At 42.6% G+C, this 18348-nt stretch overlaps 1 protein-coding gene across 1 annotated transcript in view; it reads left to right on the forward strand.

Moving 5' to 3' along the window:
* Positions 1-18348, forward strand: part of LOC309350265 (uncharacterized protein) — a gene marked incomplete at its 5' end in the record, with an annotated part of 83533 nt that overhangs the window by 40566 nt on the left and 24619 nt on the right. Inside the window, 2 exons of the mRNA XM_081877124.1 lie at positions 12002-12100; positions 12982-13068. Of these exons, the coding sequence (XP_081733250.1) occupies positions 12002-12100; positions 12982-13068 (186 nt within the window). The remainder of the gene's footprint in view (positions 1-12001; positions 12101-12981; positions 13069-18348) is intronic.

Below are 18348 nucleotides of genomic sequence, written 5' to 3' on the forward strand. Positions count from 1 at the left end.
ACACCTTCACTTTTTTTCTAGTTTTCTATGAGAAATCACTTCATGTGAAAAGAAAAGAGACAGTCTTGACCCACAGTTGTTGTTGTTTTCCTTACATGGTTAGAATTCTAAAATCTGGGGAGAAAAATCCATCCCAATTGTGGGTGGATGTTAAGAGAGAAAGAGCTGAACATCTTTTTAATGGTAGAAGGCATGGGGAGCGCAGGAGGAAGTAGACATCCAATCTTGATTGATCAGTGCTGCTCTTTTCTTTTCAGGTACTGGAAAGCAGGTGAGCCTAAAAACCCAAACCTCATTCCAAAGGCAAGTTCAAAAGTGCTTTCTCTCTGCTGCCTTAAATCAAGCTGCGTCACTGTTTTCTGCAGCTGCTTTATTCCAAAAGCACTTTTAAAAGTTACTTTCGATTTCCCCAGCATAGGAGCTTGTTCCTTTGAGCCTTTGCCTGTGCCCGGCAAAACGGCCTTAAAAGTTCAAAGTCCAGCCATAAAGCCATTAATTAGAAGCTGGCAGGCTGCCCGGAGCAGTAGCACATACCTCATCAATCATCTTGACGCGCAGAGCAGATACCGTCCGATCCGTCCCTCTGTTCCTCTGCATTCTTTGCCGGCACTCCGATTCGACTTCTGGGCGTTTTCTGGGCCCATAACCATTATGTTGATATTGCAGTGTCCCGTGCACAGCGGAATGATGAGGAGTACGTGCACATACTCTATATTGCTTTATTTACACTTCAAAGCTGGTAGGTTACAGAAAAACATCTTGCCTCTGCCGGAGCAGAGAAAGCATCCTCTCTCCTCTAAAGCACAGAGAGAAGCAGCGTCTGAACTGCAAAGAACAGTGAAAAACAGGAAACCAGTGTACGCCACATCCAGTCTCCCTTTCCCGTGGGAAAACCCAACAGCAACTGACTGTGGAATGTAAACACCTGTCTCGTGACAAGCACTTCGCTGCACAGTGAAAGAGAGCAGAAACCAACATTGGGTTCGGTCAGTCAGCCAGTTACAAATCCACTGAGTGGTAGCATAGTCAAGACCGCATTTTACCAGCTTCTTTAGAAGAATATCATGGGGCACCTTGTCAAATGCCTTGCTGAAATCAAGGTAGGCTACATCCACTGCGTTCCCTTCATCTACCAGGCTTGTAATTCTGTCAAAAAACGAGATCAGGTTAGTCTGACATGACTTATTTTTCAGAAATCCATGCTTACTATTGGTGATCACAGTATTCCTTTCTAGGTGCTCACAGACTGTTTGCTTAATGATCTGCTCCAGAATCTTCCCTGGTAGAGGAATTTCCTGAAGAGGGAAATTGCGTTGCGCCATCTGCTGGCGTAAGAATTTCATCTCTGTCAAATGCGCTTGCACATCTCCATCAGGCGCTAGCCTCATATTGGTCAGCTTTTCAAAATGAAGCAACGCTGAAGCACCAGCAGCGCCTAGGGCTTGCCGATCGAATGGTCGGCAGTTCGAATCCCCACGGCGGGGTGCGCTCCCGCTGTTCGGTCCCAGCGCCTGCCAACCTAGCAGTTCGAAAGCACCCCCGGGTGCAAGTAGATAAATAGGGACCGCTTACTGGCGGGAAGGTAAACGGCGTTTCCGTGTGCTGCGCTGGCTCGCCAGATGCAGCTTTGTCACGCTGGCCACGTGACCCGGAAGTGTCTCCGGACAGTGCTGGCCCCCAGCCTCTTGAGTGAGATGGGCACACCAACCCCAGAGTCTGTCAAGACTGGCCCGTACGGGCAGGGGTACCTTTACCTTTACCTTTACCTTTACGCAGCGTTTCCCAAATCTCACGCGCATATTCCAAACTCCCAATATGTACGAGTTGATCATCAGAGACACACAGAATTATGGCCATCCTGGCTCTCATATTCTGTGAATTCCAATCTGGCATTGGTGCAGGAGGGATGGGATTATCAATCACCCCAAAAGTCCTCTGATTCTGAAGCAGGGCTTTCATCTTTACAGACCATCAGGAATAATTGTCATTAGTCAGTGGAGCTGGGTAAGGTAAGCCTCCTCCCTTCTTGGCATCCATTTTGAATCCAAGCCTCAGCTCTCAGTCACACGCTGCTAAAACCCAAAAGACTATTGGTTGTTTACTGCCTTGCACCTGGCAGCTAAACACAGGCTGCTTTGGAAAGTCCCTCCAAGAGCAGTGAGATAACAGACAAAACCACCAGTGTTTTTCCAGCCTCTCACAGTCCCAGCCTCACTCTCGCGTTGGCTTGTAATTTTCCTCTTTATTTTCAAGGCTAACTAGCTTGGAAGTAGCTGAAAAGTACTCACGTCTTGTTGCTTAGCAACTGGACTTGGCAGGCTGCAGTAGCAGAGCTTATCAGTCCTAAGGAATGTGAAGAATGTGGCTCTCTCTCAGTGCTGTTTTTATCCAAAAGCAGCTTATGTGAACCAGAGAAGAATCAATCTGCGTTCACTCGGTCAGCCATCAAACAATCAGCATACCTTTAGGGGTTCCGTTGCTAGTAGCTTATCAGCAAAAACGCCTCCACCGGTGCTCAGCCATCCTTGTAGCTTCCATACGCTCGCTACCATATCTTCTTTTATCTCCTTGCAGAGGCTGAATATGATCCATCGACCTCTTTTGCTACTGCATGTAGCAAAACCTTCGGCTCTTGCTACCAGATGTCAGAAATCAAGCCTTTATCGGGAGAAACTGGCAACTCTCCCCGGCTTGGTCTCCTGTTGACCTCCCTGGCTGCATTCCCCAGCAAGATCCAGGCTAGTTCTCGATAGGCGATTCTTCCCAGATGTGGGAAGAACACACCCCCTCCCTCCTGCTCCCCCGGCAGGGAAAGGAGACAGACAGAAATGTATTTACATGCCTTTATTTCTGTCTTTGCAGCATTACAGAAAACATGTCTGTACTCTTCAAACTCCAGCAGTCAAGTGACAAAAGCTTCCTGTACTTCCTGTACATACACAAGAGAAAGAGTTCATATTACACTCTGAGCTAATTCCGGTGCATCGCCCTGTGAACTGACTGTCCCTCTGTTTCCCACGGACAGTCCCAACATTCCCATCATGTCTTGTTTTCAAGCTACCAGTTTGCAGCTGCATTGCTTCTATATCGTAACCGGACTACCCTTCAATATGTGGGGTAGGTGATAGCGCTTTGTCCCCTCTTCCATCTACAAAACAATACCCATACCAATGCCTAACCGCCACTCGAGCAGAAGCTCGCGGCCAATAACCTCAGACCTGCAACCAATCCCTAATCCCAGAAGTTATATCACCCAACCAAACATCATTTCCCTCGTTGGAAAGATGCATGCCATCCAATGACCCAACCCTCCCAGTGCTGCCACTCTACGCGCCACCAAATGTTCCAAAATCTTTTTAGCTTTGTTTATTGCAACAGGGCACCGACAGTCCTTCCATACATGCCTCTCCAGCAGTGATGACCAAATTAGGGTTAAATTTGGAAATGAGGCAATCAAATCATAGAAGTTGTTGTAAATGTTCCACACCAAGTCCACGCCTTTTCGATAGGCCAAATCATTTTATCCCAGCTGAATGACCAGGGCATCTGGCGGACCTTCCAAAGTGGCTCTGACTTTCACAGCACACATAAATTCCGCCCAGCGCATCCCCCTCCGTGAGATCCAGGAAACTTTTACTTTTGGGGCTAGATCCAGCCTGCTCTCCAGGCCACAGTTGATGGCACGGTTTCTAGTCCAGGGGACAATGCTGTGGCTTATAATCCAAAAGCATGCCACAGCGTCTCCTGAAAGGAGAAGAATGCAACAAACCCCAGGTCAGGTATGATGTGATCAGTCATAAGGTCTTACGAATATACCCCTTAAATGCTTCGGTCTTCCATTGTCCCAAGTCCTTTATCTGCAGCAGGGGATTCCCCCAATGGCGCAGGGCTCCAGTCCCATGCACGTGGTGGGGCCGTCAGGCCCACAATCCCGCCTCCTCTGCAGGGCGGAAGTGGCTTAATCACAAATACAATTTTGGCTTTATCACTGGGAAATCCTGGCACCCTTATTCTCATATAGAACTAACATTGGGAAACAAACACAGTGAACTGTTTTGATTTCTTCAGAACTTGGCCAGGGGTATGACTGGAGTCCACACCAGTGTGGGCACAGCACTGGCAGCATGTGTTGCTCCTTTCATTTTTTAAAATAATATTTATTCAAAATTTTAAAGGTTACAAAAAGATAAATAAATAAAAAAGAAACAAGAAAAATAAAAAAGACAAGAGAAAAAATGCAATCATTTTAAAAAAAGATAAAAGAAAAAACAAATCCAACCTTTACATATTTTCCTTTCTTTAACTTATTTCCTTGACCTCACACCTCCCGTTTTTGTATTCTAATTCAAATTGTTAATTCTGCAAATCCTTGCACATTCTCTCTTTCCTAACAGAATCCTTAAATTTACCATATTTTTTTTAAAAAAACGCTTTTACTTTACCCAATCTTAACTCTCATCCAAGGCTATATATCTATACTTATTCTTAATACATTTCCCTAAGGTCAGAAAAGATTCCATTCCACAAATTTCCCAACTCTCATTAAAAAACAACAACAAAAAAAAACAAATTATATTATATGCATATTGAGTTCCCAATTTCCATTCCACCCATGTGCTGCTCCTTTCATGGCATTCATGGTAGCAGGGGTGCCAACTTGAATGAAATATTAGGGGTGGAGCAGGTAAGCTCCCCCCCTGCATAATTGATCACAAGACAGTGCACACACATCATTTGAATGGCAATGGCGGCCCCTAAAATATTTTATTGGGGCCTCTACCTCTTGAAGTTGGCTCCAATGCACAGTGGCCGTCAACTGAGTTAAGTAACCAATTAGACTCTGCTGTCCTGAATCATACCTTTACAAGGTGTGAATAATAGCTTGGTCTGTGTTGAGGACTAGCATCCCAGGAGTCTAGCCGGGGACCTCTCCTGCCACATCTTGCATGATTGATGGCTGGAAGTTGTTGTAGTTGCTTCAATCTGTCCTGTATACCCAACCAAGGAGAACTGATATTTTAATTCTTTATTGTCGGGGAATGAACTGAACAGGAAGACTCAGAAGTGTCCATTCAGTCTGTTTGGCCCCTCGCAGAAGAGGGAGAGTGGGATGGTTCACCCCCTTGTCTCCAGCAGTTTCAAGAGGAGAAGAAGACAGAGCTGAATTATAGCTGAAGGTAGTGGTGGAGGAGGGGGGGAGTGAGAGAGCAGACTGCAGAGATCTCCCTGGAAAGTTTGGGAGATTCTCCTTCTCCAAGGGCTCATCACTCACTCTGCATTCAGGTGCAAAGAATGCAGAGGTGTGTGATTCCCGGGATTTTCTGTAGGTACTCAGGATTTTGTTGGAAATGGAAGAGGTGATCTTCAGAGTAGGCAACATCTCCTTTGCGTGGAGACCTGGATTCTTTGTCTTGCAACCAAATGACTGAATTAAATAAATAAATAAATAAATAAATAAATAAATACTTGCTTCTTCTTCTTGTCTTTGATGCTACCAGGAGAGGAGAGAGTTTTCCACTCCTGACATTTATTGACAAAAAGATATCATCTTGGTGGTACGTATGATACTTGTTCCTTATGCCTCTTAGGTGAGGGGAGAGACTTCATCAGGCAAGGCCTCCTTCCACCTGCCTTGCCCCACCCTCCAGTCTCTGCTTCTCATTTTGTATTGTATTATGTTGTGCACTGCGGTTTGCTGTTGTTTTATTGATTGGAGTTTAGAAATTACTTATTGTAACTGTTGAGTGGATTTCTGTTTAATTTTGAAATGCTGACATTTAATATTATTCTATATTATTTTAATGAATGTTGAATGTTATTTGCATATTGTATATTGTATTATGCATATGGTCTTATTTATATGATGTTAGCCGCTCTGAGCCTGGCTTTGGCTGGGGAGAGCGGGAAACAAATAACATTTATTATTATTATTATTATTATTATTATTATTATTATTATTATGCCATGGATCCTTGTTCCTAACTCTGAGAGAGGAGGTCATGGAGGTGTTTCATGAAGGAAGATCTGAAGCCGGCTTTCAGAACTTCTGTTGGGATTCCATCCTGTCATGTGGCTTTACCACTTATTTGATAGTTAGACTCATAGAATCATAGGATTGTAGAGTTGGAAGGGACTCAGAGGGTCATCTAGTCCAACCCTCTGCAATGCAGGAATCTCAAACTGAAGCCTCCATGACAGATTTCCAGCCCCTTGATCATCTTGGTTGCCCTCTCCTGCACGCCTTCCAGCTTGTCAACATCCTTCTTAAATTGCGGTGCCCAAAATGGGACACAGCACTCCAGGTGTGGTCTGACCTAGACAAAGTAGAGTGGTACTATTACTGCCCTTGAATGGGACACTAGACTTCTGTTGATGCAGCCTAGAAGAGCATTAGTACCCCGTCCCCCTGCTGCATCACACTCTGAACTCATGGTAAGCTTGTGGTCTCCTTAGACCCCTAGATCCTAGTAGCCATTTTATTTGTTTTCTTATTATTAAATTTCTATAACACGCTTCACTCAAAGCTCACAGTGTGATAGCTTGCATTTTTGAGGTACAGAACATTTCTTACCTATTGATTCAAGTAGAAGGTTCTGGTATTTTCTCTGTGTGACACAAGCTAGAAGTTGGTGCCTTCTCTAGCTGGTGCAACCTGGAACATTTTGCTGACAAGTAAGTTTCCATTCTGCTGAGAGCAGGTGCTGTTTTGGGTTAAGCTGGTTTAAGCAAGAATGAACTGGTCCTGTAATCTTTCTCCCAAGGTCATGTTGCCTTTTAGTAACAGGCCAGAGGGAGCCTGGTTTAATTCTCTCTTTTTCTTTCTTGGTTCTCCATCTGCTTTGTTTCTGTGTGTTTTTCTCATTTGAGTGGTGATTTGTATGTGGTATATTTAACTTGATTCAGCATACAATGGACACTGGAGAATGCAAGGCCTGTTTCAGGGGATGTCAAGTACACTGGCTGGCAAGGGAGTTTCCCTCTCCCTCCGGTAGTTTCCAATAAGAAGTAACAAGCCTTCTGTTGTTCCTGGACCCTTTCAGTCATCCGAGTTCTAGGGGAGGGAGGGACTTCCCCACCACTCTCGACTGAAGAATCTCCTAAAGGCTCCCTCCCTCTTGGTTGCCTAGCTACTATCTCAAAAATGTCCAGCTCTTCCCACAATTGAGCAGCCTCTGAATCTACTGGTCTCTCAGCTTCTGGTATTAAAAACTTCCCGATACAGGGCTGCCTTCAGATGTCTTCTAAAAGTTGTGTAGTTCTTAATCTCCTTGACATCTGATGGAAGGGTGTTCCACAAGAAGGCCCTCTGCCTGGTTCGCTGCAACCTCACTTCTCACAGTGAGGGAGCCAGAAGAAGACCCTTGGAGCTGGGCCTCCAGGCTGGGCTATGGGGGTGCAGATGCTCCTTCGGGAATCCAGGGCTGAGGCCATTTAGAGGATTAAAGGTCAGCACCAACATGTTGAATTGTGCTCAGAAATATACTGGGAGCCACTGGAGATAGGACCAGTGTTATATGATTCTTGTATCTTTATACAGAAGGGCAGGTTATGAATGACAGAAATCATTTTTGAACAATATTTTTATTGGTAGTGACATATAAACATACAAAAACATAATGAGCAACAAAAGAAACAAGTGTACGTAGTTATGAGGGGTTTCTAGCATATGAAGCTTACCAGAGTCCAATTCAGAGTTTGTGCAGATCTGTCTTTCTATCCAAGTACAGTTCTCGATGAGTTGCCATTGGTTGAAGGTCAGTTGCATGCAGGGCTTTTTTGCATCTGGAACTCAGTTCTGACACCTCTCAGGTGGACACCATTGTGAGAGAGCAAGGGAGGTGTTCATGGTAGGTTCCAGTACCCTTTGAGTGTGCAAAAATAGCACTGGTGGCATGTATGTTTTGATGATGATACATTCAATAAATATAGACCAAACATATTGAAATTTCACTGCTTCTGTTCCTTTTCTTTGTGCTTTAACTTTGCAAATGAAGATTTACACTAATGCGCTTTGCCATATTTCCTGGTATAAGTGGTGAGATAGAAAGCTTTCCAATATTACTATTGGAATATTGAGGAGTAAGGATTCTTCTGGGGGATATGCTTTGAAGGTAAAGTATGTACCCGGCCTAAATAAAAAAATAAAACTAATAACTTTTGAAAAAATAAGTAGTATAATAAATCTGAAATAAACATTTCCCTGGATTTATGCTTTATGTGGAATGCTGATTGGATATGATCAACAGCCAATCAGGAAATGGTATAGCCCAAATGGGAGGAGTTCTGGAATGCCTGACATCACAAGGGAGGTGGTTCATAGCCAGTGGAAGGATGAAAAACCCTTAGGAAGAAATTAGGGAAAAGATTGTTCCATGACAACATCAAGGTATCCAAACAGAAAGAGGTCTGAGGGGTGTAACACTTTCCTTGCAAGCTATGATAATTGCAGGGTCTCATTACAAGACCAAAAGGTCACTAAGAGGCTAAATGATAAGGAGCTTTTATAAACTACAAATGGTTTCTCATGGTCTCCAAAGTCTTGCTAGACTCAATTGGATTTACATGCATCCAACTGAGACCAGATCTAGGACTCCATCTTTTCTGATGATCAGGAGGTAGTTATATAATTAAATGTATATACCTTTCCATCATGGGTTAGGAACATGTGGCCCTCCAGATGTTACTGGTCTACAACTCCCGCCATCCCCAACCATTGACCATGATGCCTGTGATGGAGGGAATTGGCACCCAGGAACATCTGAAGACCTCATAGATCCTACACGATCTATGAAATGGTGAACATCTGGCAATGTATTATGGGGAAGCCACTTTCAGCCTGAGGGCTGGTATCTTGATGAAAATAGCTCTAGTTGCTGCTGTAAAACAGACAAACACAACATTGAAAGGCATGTGGACCTTTAGGCATGGTAATTTGGCACAGTAAGTAATCCTGACATAAGCAGATAGCCTGTAAATAAACACCAATAAATGTTGCAAAGCAAGATATTTCTTTTTAGCACACACCAGTAACTGAGATTTCAGCTGAAATATTAGCAGGGGCGGGAGGAATACGCCATCTGATCTGATCAGCTGATGTACAAATCAACCCATTTCTTCCCCAAAGAAGATTGCCCCAAATTTGATTTACCCCGTAAAATAAATATAGAGTGAACATATGGATCAAACCCATAACTGTTGTTTGCAAATGCTTCCTGAAGTCCTAGAAAGTAGATGTCCAGGAGCTTAGAGGAAATAGAAAGCAAAATGAGAATGGGCTATATTACCTAAAACATTTTTAAAAATTCCTTGGAATCCATATGGAACACCTTATTGATTTAAATGTCTTTATAGGAAAGAATTGTCTGATACTTATAGACACCAAAGTGTAATATTGGAAATGCCTCATGGAGACCCAATTGTGACCTGAAGTTGTTGTGCATATCAACTTTGTACCAAGGAAATCCTTGACCTTTGTAGATGTGCATCTACTTTATGTTCCTGTAATAGAAAGATTAAGTGATTCTTTATAAAAGTCAATCCTTTATTAGGCATAGCAAACCACACATTATCAAACAAACACCATATACAAATTGTGCAAAATACGAATTCAGCATAACAAGGTTTGTCCCAGTCAGATTTTTAACTCCAGAGAAAATCAATTTGCATAAATAATACAATATAACACTACCATATCACCGATCAATTAAGAACCACTAAATCTCTTTATAATGGCCCAGTCTTTCTACACGGACAGCACTCAAAAATTCAGCCACTATTAAAGTAATTTGATCATTCCTGTCTGAAAGCAGATCCTTAACCTTTGGTGGCATAGAATTGAGCCTGTTAAGTTGTAAGGCCTCTAATAATTGTCTTCTGGCATAAATGCCAAATCAGAAGAAAAGAAAATATGCTCCAAAGTATCAGATTCCTGTTTGCTACATTTGCAGAGATGCTCTGCTTCTGGGAGAGGTAAATATCTTCCAAGAGAGATGAAATGCAGGACAACAAAAGCAAATACTGTGAGCTTCAATGCTTGACAAGAGACTTTGAGTTTGGAAGGTTAAACACCCACCATCCAACCAATGTGTTCATAGTCTTATCCTCCATGTTATAATAGCTTGTTGTTTCACAGAGAAAACCGAGAGGATGGGGAAGCCAATGCCTGCAAGGCGTGAAACATCCAGAAGATATGTAATGTCCAGAAAGCGTAATGCAGCAGCAAAAGAAACTCATGGTCTGTATACAGCACAGTCATATGGGACGAGGTCTCTCAAAAAGTAGAGGAATGCATGGGAAAGGGAAGTTGATGGAGAGACAGGCAGGGAGTGGAGCCAGTCAGGTTGTGCTAGGGAGGAGTGCAGAGAAAAGCCCACACAGCTCTTTGGGTGCCAGAGATCCACTAATCCCCATAGAAACCCCAGGATTCAGCCCACTTTTTGCTGCTGACTGTGGTGTTCCTTTACTGTGTGCAGCCAGGAATGTCTCCACCATTAGGCAGAATGAGGCAGTTGTTTCAGGTAGCAGGTGCTGGGGTGGGCAGAGATATGTAGACCACACAAGCTGCACTGCACCTCCTCAGTTACTCTGCTGCCCCATCAGCAGCATCGAAATATCAGCCAATGGCCAGTCCAGCCCAGCTTCTGTATGTGGAATTATGTGTACAGAGGGAGCATCTTGTCATTTGTTTGGGGAGCAGAAAGTCCTTTAGTATCAAAGGCTCCTGTCTTCTGACCCAGACATTGGTCAGAAAAGTTCCCTCAAGCAGCAAGGCATCTCGCTTTGCTTCCTCCACCTGCTTATCCTCCCAAGTGCCCACCCCCTGAGCAAGTGACTGTCTCTGGCTGATGGCTGCCACAGCATATGGAACCCCTTTTCCTGGGTTGGGAATGGTATGTTGGCTATCAATGGTTAAAGCATAATTGTCTTTCTTCAAGCATCTGGTTTTCAGAGCATGGTTACCTTCTTCCATTCTCCAACGGGTGAAAGATTTATCATACTTGAGATTTGCATCCTTAGTGCCATGACACTGCTGATTTTCCTTCTATGTAAGTACATAATTAGCATACTTTGCAATTAATGTTACGGGCTTTGCTTCAATGCCAACAGCATTTCCAAAAAGAGATGGCAGGATCACCTTCCATTTACCCTCTTCAACTCTCTTTGAATTCAGGGAGTGAGTTACAGCTGTCACCCAGTGAGAGCAATGACACTGTTTTGTTCTCCCTGAATAAGTGTGTTCCAGCACTTGGAACAGAAACAGAGGCTAACACAAGTCCCTGGGACACCCTGGACAATTCCCTTTCCCAGTTGCCATTCTCTGCTCCTTTCCCAACTAATCCTCATTTGCTGGGGGAGAGCCCCCATTCCTGATCCTCGCCAGCCTGCCCTCTGCTAGGGCTCCAGTCCCCTGAAGGAAAGTGCTTGGGGAAAACAGGCTGCAGAGGAAAAGGCCATGGCCAAAGTGGGTGGCTCCAGAGCCTACCTAAATATCAAGATATATGCAAGGCTTTTTTCAGCCGAAATTCATCAGGACTCAGTTCCAGGCCCTCTCAGGTGGGCTCCGTTGCCAATCTAAGGGAACAAGGGAGGCATTCATCCTGAGTTCCAGTGCCTCTTTTTCTAGAAAAATAGCACTGGATAGATGAACAAATGGCCTATTTTCATAGCTAATTCATATTTAAAGGGCACTCAAAGTAAGCAAAGCTCAGGGGGAGGAAACCAAATGATCTAAGAATTTGCATTACAGCAGGGCATTTGGCAGCCTGGCAAATGCAAGTCCACAGGACAAAGAGGACAGGGGTATCTGGACACCCAAAAATCTAAAGCTCTTAAAGGAAGGCCAAACCATCTGATAACAGAGGCAACAGGCTAAATGGAAAAAGTCAGCAATTTAAATTCAGTATTAAAAGCAGTTTGAAACCAAGTATCCCCTCCACAGGTCATCAGACCAGGGTGCTAGAAAACAATTTCTTCATTTCTTTTCTACCTACCTCCTCCTTAGATCAGAAGGAAGTGAAAAACAGAGAGGAGTTTCAAATGGCAATGACCATGATTCGAAACTTTGTTGTTGGGATTGATTCAAACTATAAGGACAAGGATGGTAAGCATTTTATATACAAATCCTCACTTTTGCTAGAACATGCTTAATTTAAATTCCTGTAGTTCAATTTGGGATTCATATTGTGTAAGCAATACGCATATTCAATGAAACTCATCACCCAATAGAGTTTATCACTTTTTCATTGCTCAGCATGAAGAAAAGCAGCTGGTTGTGATTCTCACATCTCCCCACTAGAAATGCTGTCCTCCCCCATCACACTGTTAATTCATAATGTTTGTGCTACTGCAAGATTTTAGCACTGGCACAAGGGAACTTTGCCCCCACTTCTCCCTGCATGCCATCACCAAAGCTGCTCCCCAGGGTGGGGAGAAACTTCAGAACAGAATGGAGGGAAAGGGGCTGGAGATTGCATTGCACAAGGAGAAATTCCTGAGCTTACAGAACGCCCTCTTTAGAACTATGTGGAATGCAACCCAATATTCATTAGGAAAAGAGTTTGGGTGCCTGTATTTTCTTAGACTTCAGAAAGCATAATAGAAAACTAAAGTAATCTTTGCATATTTGGCTTTACTGTGGGACTTGAGGTGGGAATTGTTTTGTGACCCAGTGATTCCCAGCAGAAAAGGAGGACATAGGAGAGGAAGATTAGAGATACTTCATGAGGCAGTTTTAATATGAGAATAGGATAGTGGATTGCATGGGTCTTTGGTCTGATCCAGCTGCAGGGGTCTTCTGAGGCCTTTCATTGGTGATCTCAGCCACAGAGAATCAAGTCTGTCCTCATATTCATAAGAACCCGATCCTTGAGCTCTGCTTCTTGTTCCAGGCTAAAGTGTTTTAAAATGTTTGGAAATGGTTTCTTAATATTTGCAGATTGTTATTTCAGATACTCCTGCCTTAAACTGTTTCAAACCTTTTAGACTTCCAAATACTCGCTGCAGCTCAAAACATATCAGAGGAAATGGTGTATTATGCCAACATAAATGATCGACTGCAAAAGGAAATTGGTAAGATACCCTACAATGCTGAAGAATTGTAGTACAGTGGGAACCTGCCCTGATTCCGCACCAGCTGAAAGCCCCTCCTCTAGCTGAAAACTCTTAGAGCCAGAGCAGAGTGCTGCCCTCCTTTGCATGGGGCCACCCTAGGGAAACATCAGAGATATTCAATTCAACTCTCCTGACCTAGTTCTATAGGGAGGAAAGAAAAGATTTTGCCATTCGTTGCTATAATAGTAGACAATCAAAACAGGTCAGCTAAAAGACCTGTCCTTTATTATATTCCCCCATGAGAGAGTGATTCTTGAATAGCACTTCCGAGGCAACTTCTGCCAACTTGGTCAGAGAGATTGCTGGGCAGTGGGGTGATTGGTGCAACAGCAAAATCTCTTTCCTGTTTCACAAGCCCTTCATCAGAAAGAAGCCATGAAGGCCACTCACATAACGATTTGGCCCATTAGCATGTGGGATAAAATACCTGTGGACCATTGCAACCCTCATTCTACCCACAGGCCTCTTCTGGTGCCACAGCAAGTACACAGACCACAAAAGCTAGGTCATGATAGGGTCCTCCATTAATCTGCACAGGTTTCTAAGGTGGGCTCTCCTTTATTAAATACACCAAGAGGAAAGAGCACACCAAGATCTCAGACCAATGTAAGTTTCAATAGTGGGAGTGGTCCCTACTCACAAATCAATAGTCAATAGTAACAAAAACTAATCCATTCAAAAGTATGTATTCTGACAAGAATTACAAACTCAAATAGAAATTACAAACTCCAACAGAGATTACAAACTCAAACTCATAAAGATATTTATAACACAATTATTCGTTACAAATATTTTCTCCTTTTCATCCTGAGTTCTGCTGGATGGAGGAAACAAAGCAAGCCTTCTTTGTAGCCTTCACTGCCACTTGGCAGGCTCAGTGATAATCCCTCACAAGCAATCTAATGCATTCAACTGGATTTTTTCTCTAATTGAGTTCAAGCCATCTCCCAGCTTTTTTCTTCGCCCTAACCTCTGCAGTATACCAGGGGGCCAAACAGGCTGCATGAAGTGGGAGAGGGCGCTCAGGGCCAATCGTGTGGCACTCCCTCCCACCCGATGTTAAGGAAATAAACAACTATCTGACTTTCAGAAAACATCTGAATGTAACTTTGTTCAAGGAATTCTTTTATGATTTGTGTACAATTGTGTACAATTGTGTTTTAATTTGTTGGAAGTCGCTGGGGAAAACCCATTCAGAAGGGCAGCATATAAATAAAGTGCCGTTGTTGTTGTTGTTGTTGTTGTTGTTGTTGTTGTTGTTGTTTGGTTGTTCCTGAGCTCGGTGAAAGCTTGGCAGGAGCAGCAGTTAGATCAGCTGGAATATCCCCCAGAGCCATTGGAAGCCCATTGGAACCATCCTGCCATCTCGGACAGGGAGACAGCTAGGCAGCAAAGCCTGGAAAACCAGCAGAATCCCTCATCTGTCCCAGTTGCCCAATGTCAGGAATACACACTCTAGATTCCTCCCCCCCCCCCCCCGCAACACTGGACACTTAGCTTATAGAGAGAAAGAGAATTTTGATAAACCACAGCTGCCCCCCTTCCCCAACCTTTAATTCTGCCCTGATGTTGCCCTAGGTATCCAGGTAGGTGAGGTCCCTGGGGTTCAGATAAGGCCTGTGAGGGGACATACATCTTTTATCTATTCCCTCAAATAAAAGGTTCTTGACTCCGCTCCCAACTATGCCCACCCAGGTATTTCCTGCATCATAAGGATGGGTTGAAGAGTTAATGTTGTTCTTATTTTAATCTTTCTGAGCTTCCCAGATGAATATATGTTATCATGTGGCCACAAAAATGAACTTAACAAAAATAATTGAAATCAACACAGAAATACAAGATTGTACCCCTTAAATTCCCTGTCTTGTTTTCTTTTTCTCTTCTTCCTCCATATCTGCTTGACTCAAAGACATCCTTACTAGAAACTTGAATGATGGTTGGGTTTTATTTTCAAATGCATTCTATCTGTTTTCTCTTGAGCTACGCACATGGGTGGATTCCCAAAGAAAGTGCGAGAGGGAAGGCGCCAAGCTCATTTCTATGCAAACAAAGGAGGAACAGGTGAGCATCAAAGCCGCGTATAGAAAAGACAGGGGATCTCTTTGAGTCAAAGGGTTCTTATCAGTACTATCCATTTAAGAAGGTCCTACCCACCTCTATGCAGCCAAGACAGCAACTCCATCAGTCAAGCCAAGCGGTGGGTGGGGCAGGGAACAGCTGCTACCATCTAGGACTCAATGAGGTTTCTTAGAGCTGCTGAACTCTAATAGCCTGAAGCTGGCAGTCAGGAAGGAGGTCTTGAAGGAAGAGGAGTAGATACTCGAGGGGAATCTATCCCTTGATTTTCCTGTAGATTCTTCCTCTACTCTGTACTGAGTGCTTAGAAAAAAGGTTTCCCTCACCACCCTAACCCTCTGGCGGAAGAGTATCATGGAGATGACTCTAGAGGAGCTTGCAAGGTATATCCCTCTCCCAGCCCCTTAACCCTAGCAGAGGGGTTACTGGGGTGCTGCAGGGCACAGGCATGGGTGAGATCCCATCATCATGCCATCAAGCATACCACAACCAGACTGATTCCAGTAGCTCTGGAACCAACCATCAACCCTGGATGCAGAAATTGGAGTATTTGACACACAGGTCACTGTCCTTCTAGGTAGTTCCAAGATGAACTGTTCTGTGGCACAGTCATTTACAGTATCTGGAAATTTTAACTTTGTGTCAGAACTGGGACTCATATGTAGCCAGTCTCGGTGAGGGTAGGTGAAGTTACCCTTCACTACAATATTTCCTAATTGGGATGCTTACTTGATTCCATCATCAGTATCATCCATCATCAGCATCATCATAATTTGGATCAGGGGCACAGTAACACATCCTCAGTATTCGGCGTATGGGATCCAAGGTGTTTGAGTACCAAGGCGTTCGAGAATGAAAGTACCACTGTATAGTTTTGATCACTGCTTCCCACAAAAATGTGTCTTGGACCTTCAATGGTGGCACCTGCTCCTTTATGCCTGTTGAATGTCAGTAAAGGCAGTCTCCCAGAGAAAGGGACATTGTCTAGAAAGTCTTTGTGAGAAGTGTTTTTCTCCTCATTCCTACTGATGATTTTCTGTTTCTCTTTCTCCCCACCCCCACCCTAGTATTTTATAAACCAGGAAGTAAAACTCCGTAAAATGGTTTTTTGGATTGGATTATTTCAAAACACGGAAAGGACATGGACATGGCTGTCAGGTTCAAAGCCTGCAACCACGTAAGTTTTTGCAGCAAGATTTCTTAATGGCATGTGCTCCAAAAAGTTGCAGATTATGTTTACATAATTAATTATTTCCCTCTCCAAATATATTTTGCCATGCAATTTTCTCTACTACCAAAGATCTACATATGTACTCCACATCATTGCCCAGATGAGCGGCTGCTGCTTCTCTTTTTTTATAATTATATTTTATTAATTTTCCATCAAAAGAAAATACAAATCACACCACATTACAACTTCTATAAATTTTTCCATTTTTGACTTCCTTCAGCCTCTCTGCCAATCATCCAAATTATATCTTCTTTAGTTACACATTTCCAAATTTTGCTATTGCCTTTATGCCTACCCCCACTTCTATTCTCCCTTTTTACAATATTTCTTATGTTATTACAAAGCTTCTTTAAATGCCACTAACGTTATTCCATTATCACTTATACACTCCCAATACTCAACTAACTTTCCCCAGTCCTCGATGAACTTTTGATCTCGTAGATATCTGATCTTCCCAGTCAGTTTATCAAGTTCTGCATAGTCCATCAGCTTCATTCTCCACTCCTCCAGCGTTGGTATTTGTTCTTGTTTCCATTTCTGGGCCAGTAATATTCTTGCCGCAGTTACTGCATATTGGAAAAGTTTATGATCCTTTCTATTTATCTCATTTCTGACAATTCCTAAGAGAAAGGCCTCTGGTTTCTTAACAAATGTATATTTCAACATTTTTTTCAGTTCATTATATATCAACTCCCAGAAGCTTTTCACTTTCTTACATTCCCACCACATATGGTAAAATGTACCATCCTTTTCTTTCTGCACACTTCTTCACTTCTTCATGTGCATGCACACGAAAGCTCATACCTAGAACTAACTTAGTTGGTCTTTAAGGTGCTACTGGAAGGAATTTTTTTATTTTGTTTTGACTATGGCAGACCAACACGGCTACCTATCTGTAACTTTACATTTCCAACACTTCTTACACGTTTTCTACATTTTTGCTAGTTTTATACCATCTATATATCATTTTCATAATATTTTCCTTTAATGCAGTACATGCAGTAAATTTAATACTTTCATTCCATAGTTTTATCCAATTATCCAATCATTAAATTGTATATTATGACCAATGTCTCTGGCCCATTGTATCATAACTGATTTGACTTCTTCATCCTTTGTATGCCATTCCAACAATATCTTATACATTTTGGATAGAATTTTATATTCATTATTTATTATTTCTAATTGAAATTTAGAATCTTTCTCTGCATATCCATGTTCTTTAAGATCTTTTTTAAACATTTCATTTATTTGAAAATAATGCAACCAGTCATATACCAACTCTTTTATTTCTTCATAGGGTTTCATTTTCCATTTCCCCCCTACTTTAACTATCAAATTTCCATATGTAATCCAATTCTTTCTCATATTATTTTTTTTAACACTCATAACCTCTAATGGAGACAACCAGTGTGGAGTTTTTGGTTCAAGTAGGTTTTTATACCTATCCCATATTTCTATCAACGATCTTCGGAAAATGTGGTTCTCAAAACCTTTATGGATTTTTTTTCTTTTCAGCCCATAGATACGCGTGCCATCCAAATCTGTTATCAAATCCTTCTATGTCTAGCAACTCTGTGTTTTCTAATTTTATCCATTCCTTTAACCAACAGAGACATGAGGCTTCATAGTACAGTTTCAAGTCTGGCAAGGCGAAGCCTCCTCTTTCTTTAGCGTCAGTTATTAACTTAAACTGAATTCTTGGCTTCTTACCCTGCCAGATATACCTTGAAATCACTCTTTGCCATTCTTTAAAAGTCCCAGTCCCCTTGATTATTGGAATCGTTTGAAATAGAAATAATAAATTTGGCAGCACGCTCATCTTTATCGTTGAAATCCTCCCCCAAAACAACAATTTGATTCATCGCCACACTTCCAGATCTTTATCCCATTCCACACTGTTATATAATTATTCTGATATAAATCTATAT

The sequence above is a fragment of the Podarcis erhardii genome (genome assembly GCF_964252035.2).
Source record: "Podarcis erhardii genome assembly, chromosome: 9".
In the NCBI taxonomy this organism is placed as follows: domain Eukaryota; kingdom Metazoa; phylum Chordata; class Lepidosauria; order Squamata; family Lacertidae; genus Podarcis; species Podarcis erhardii.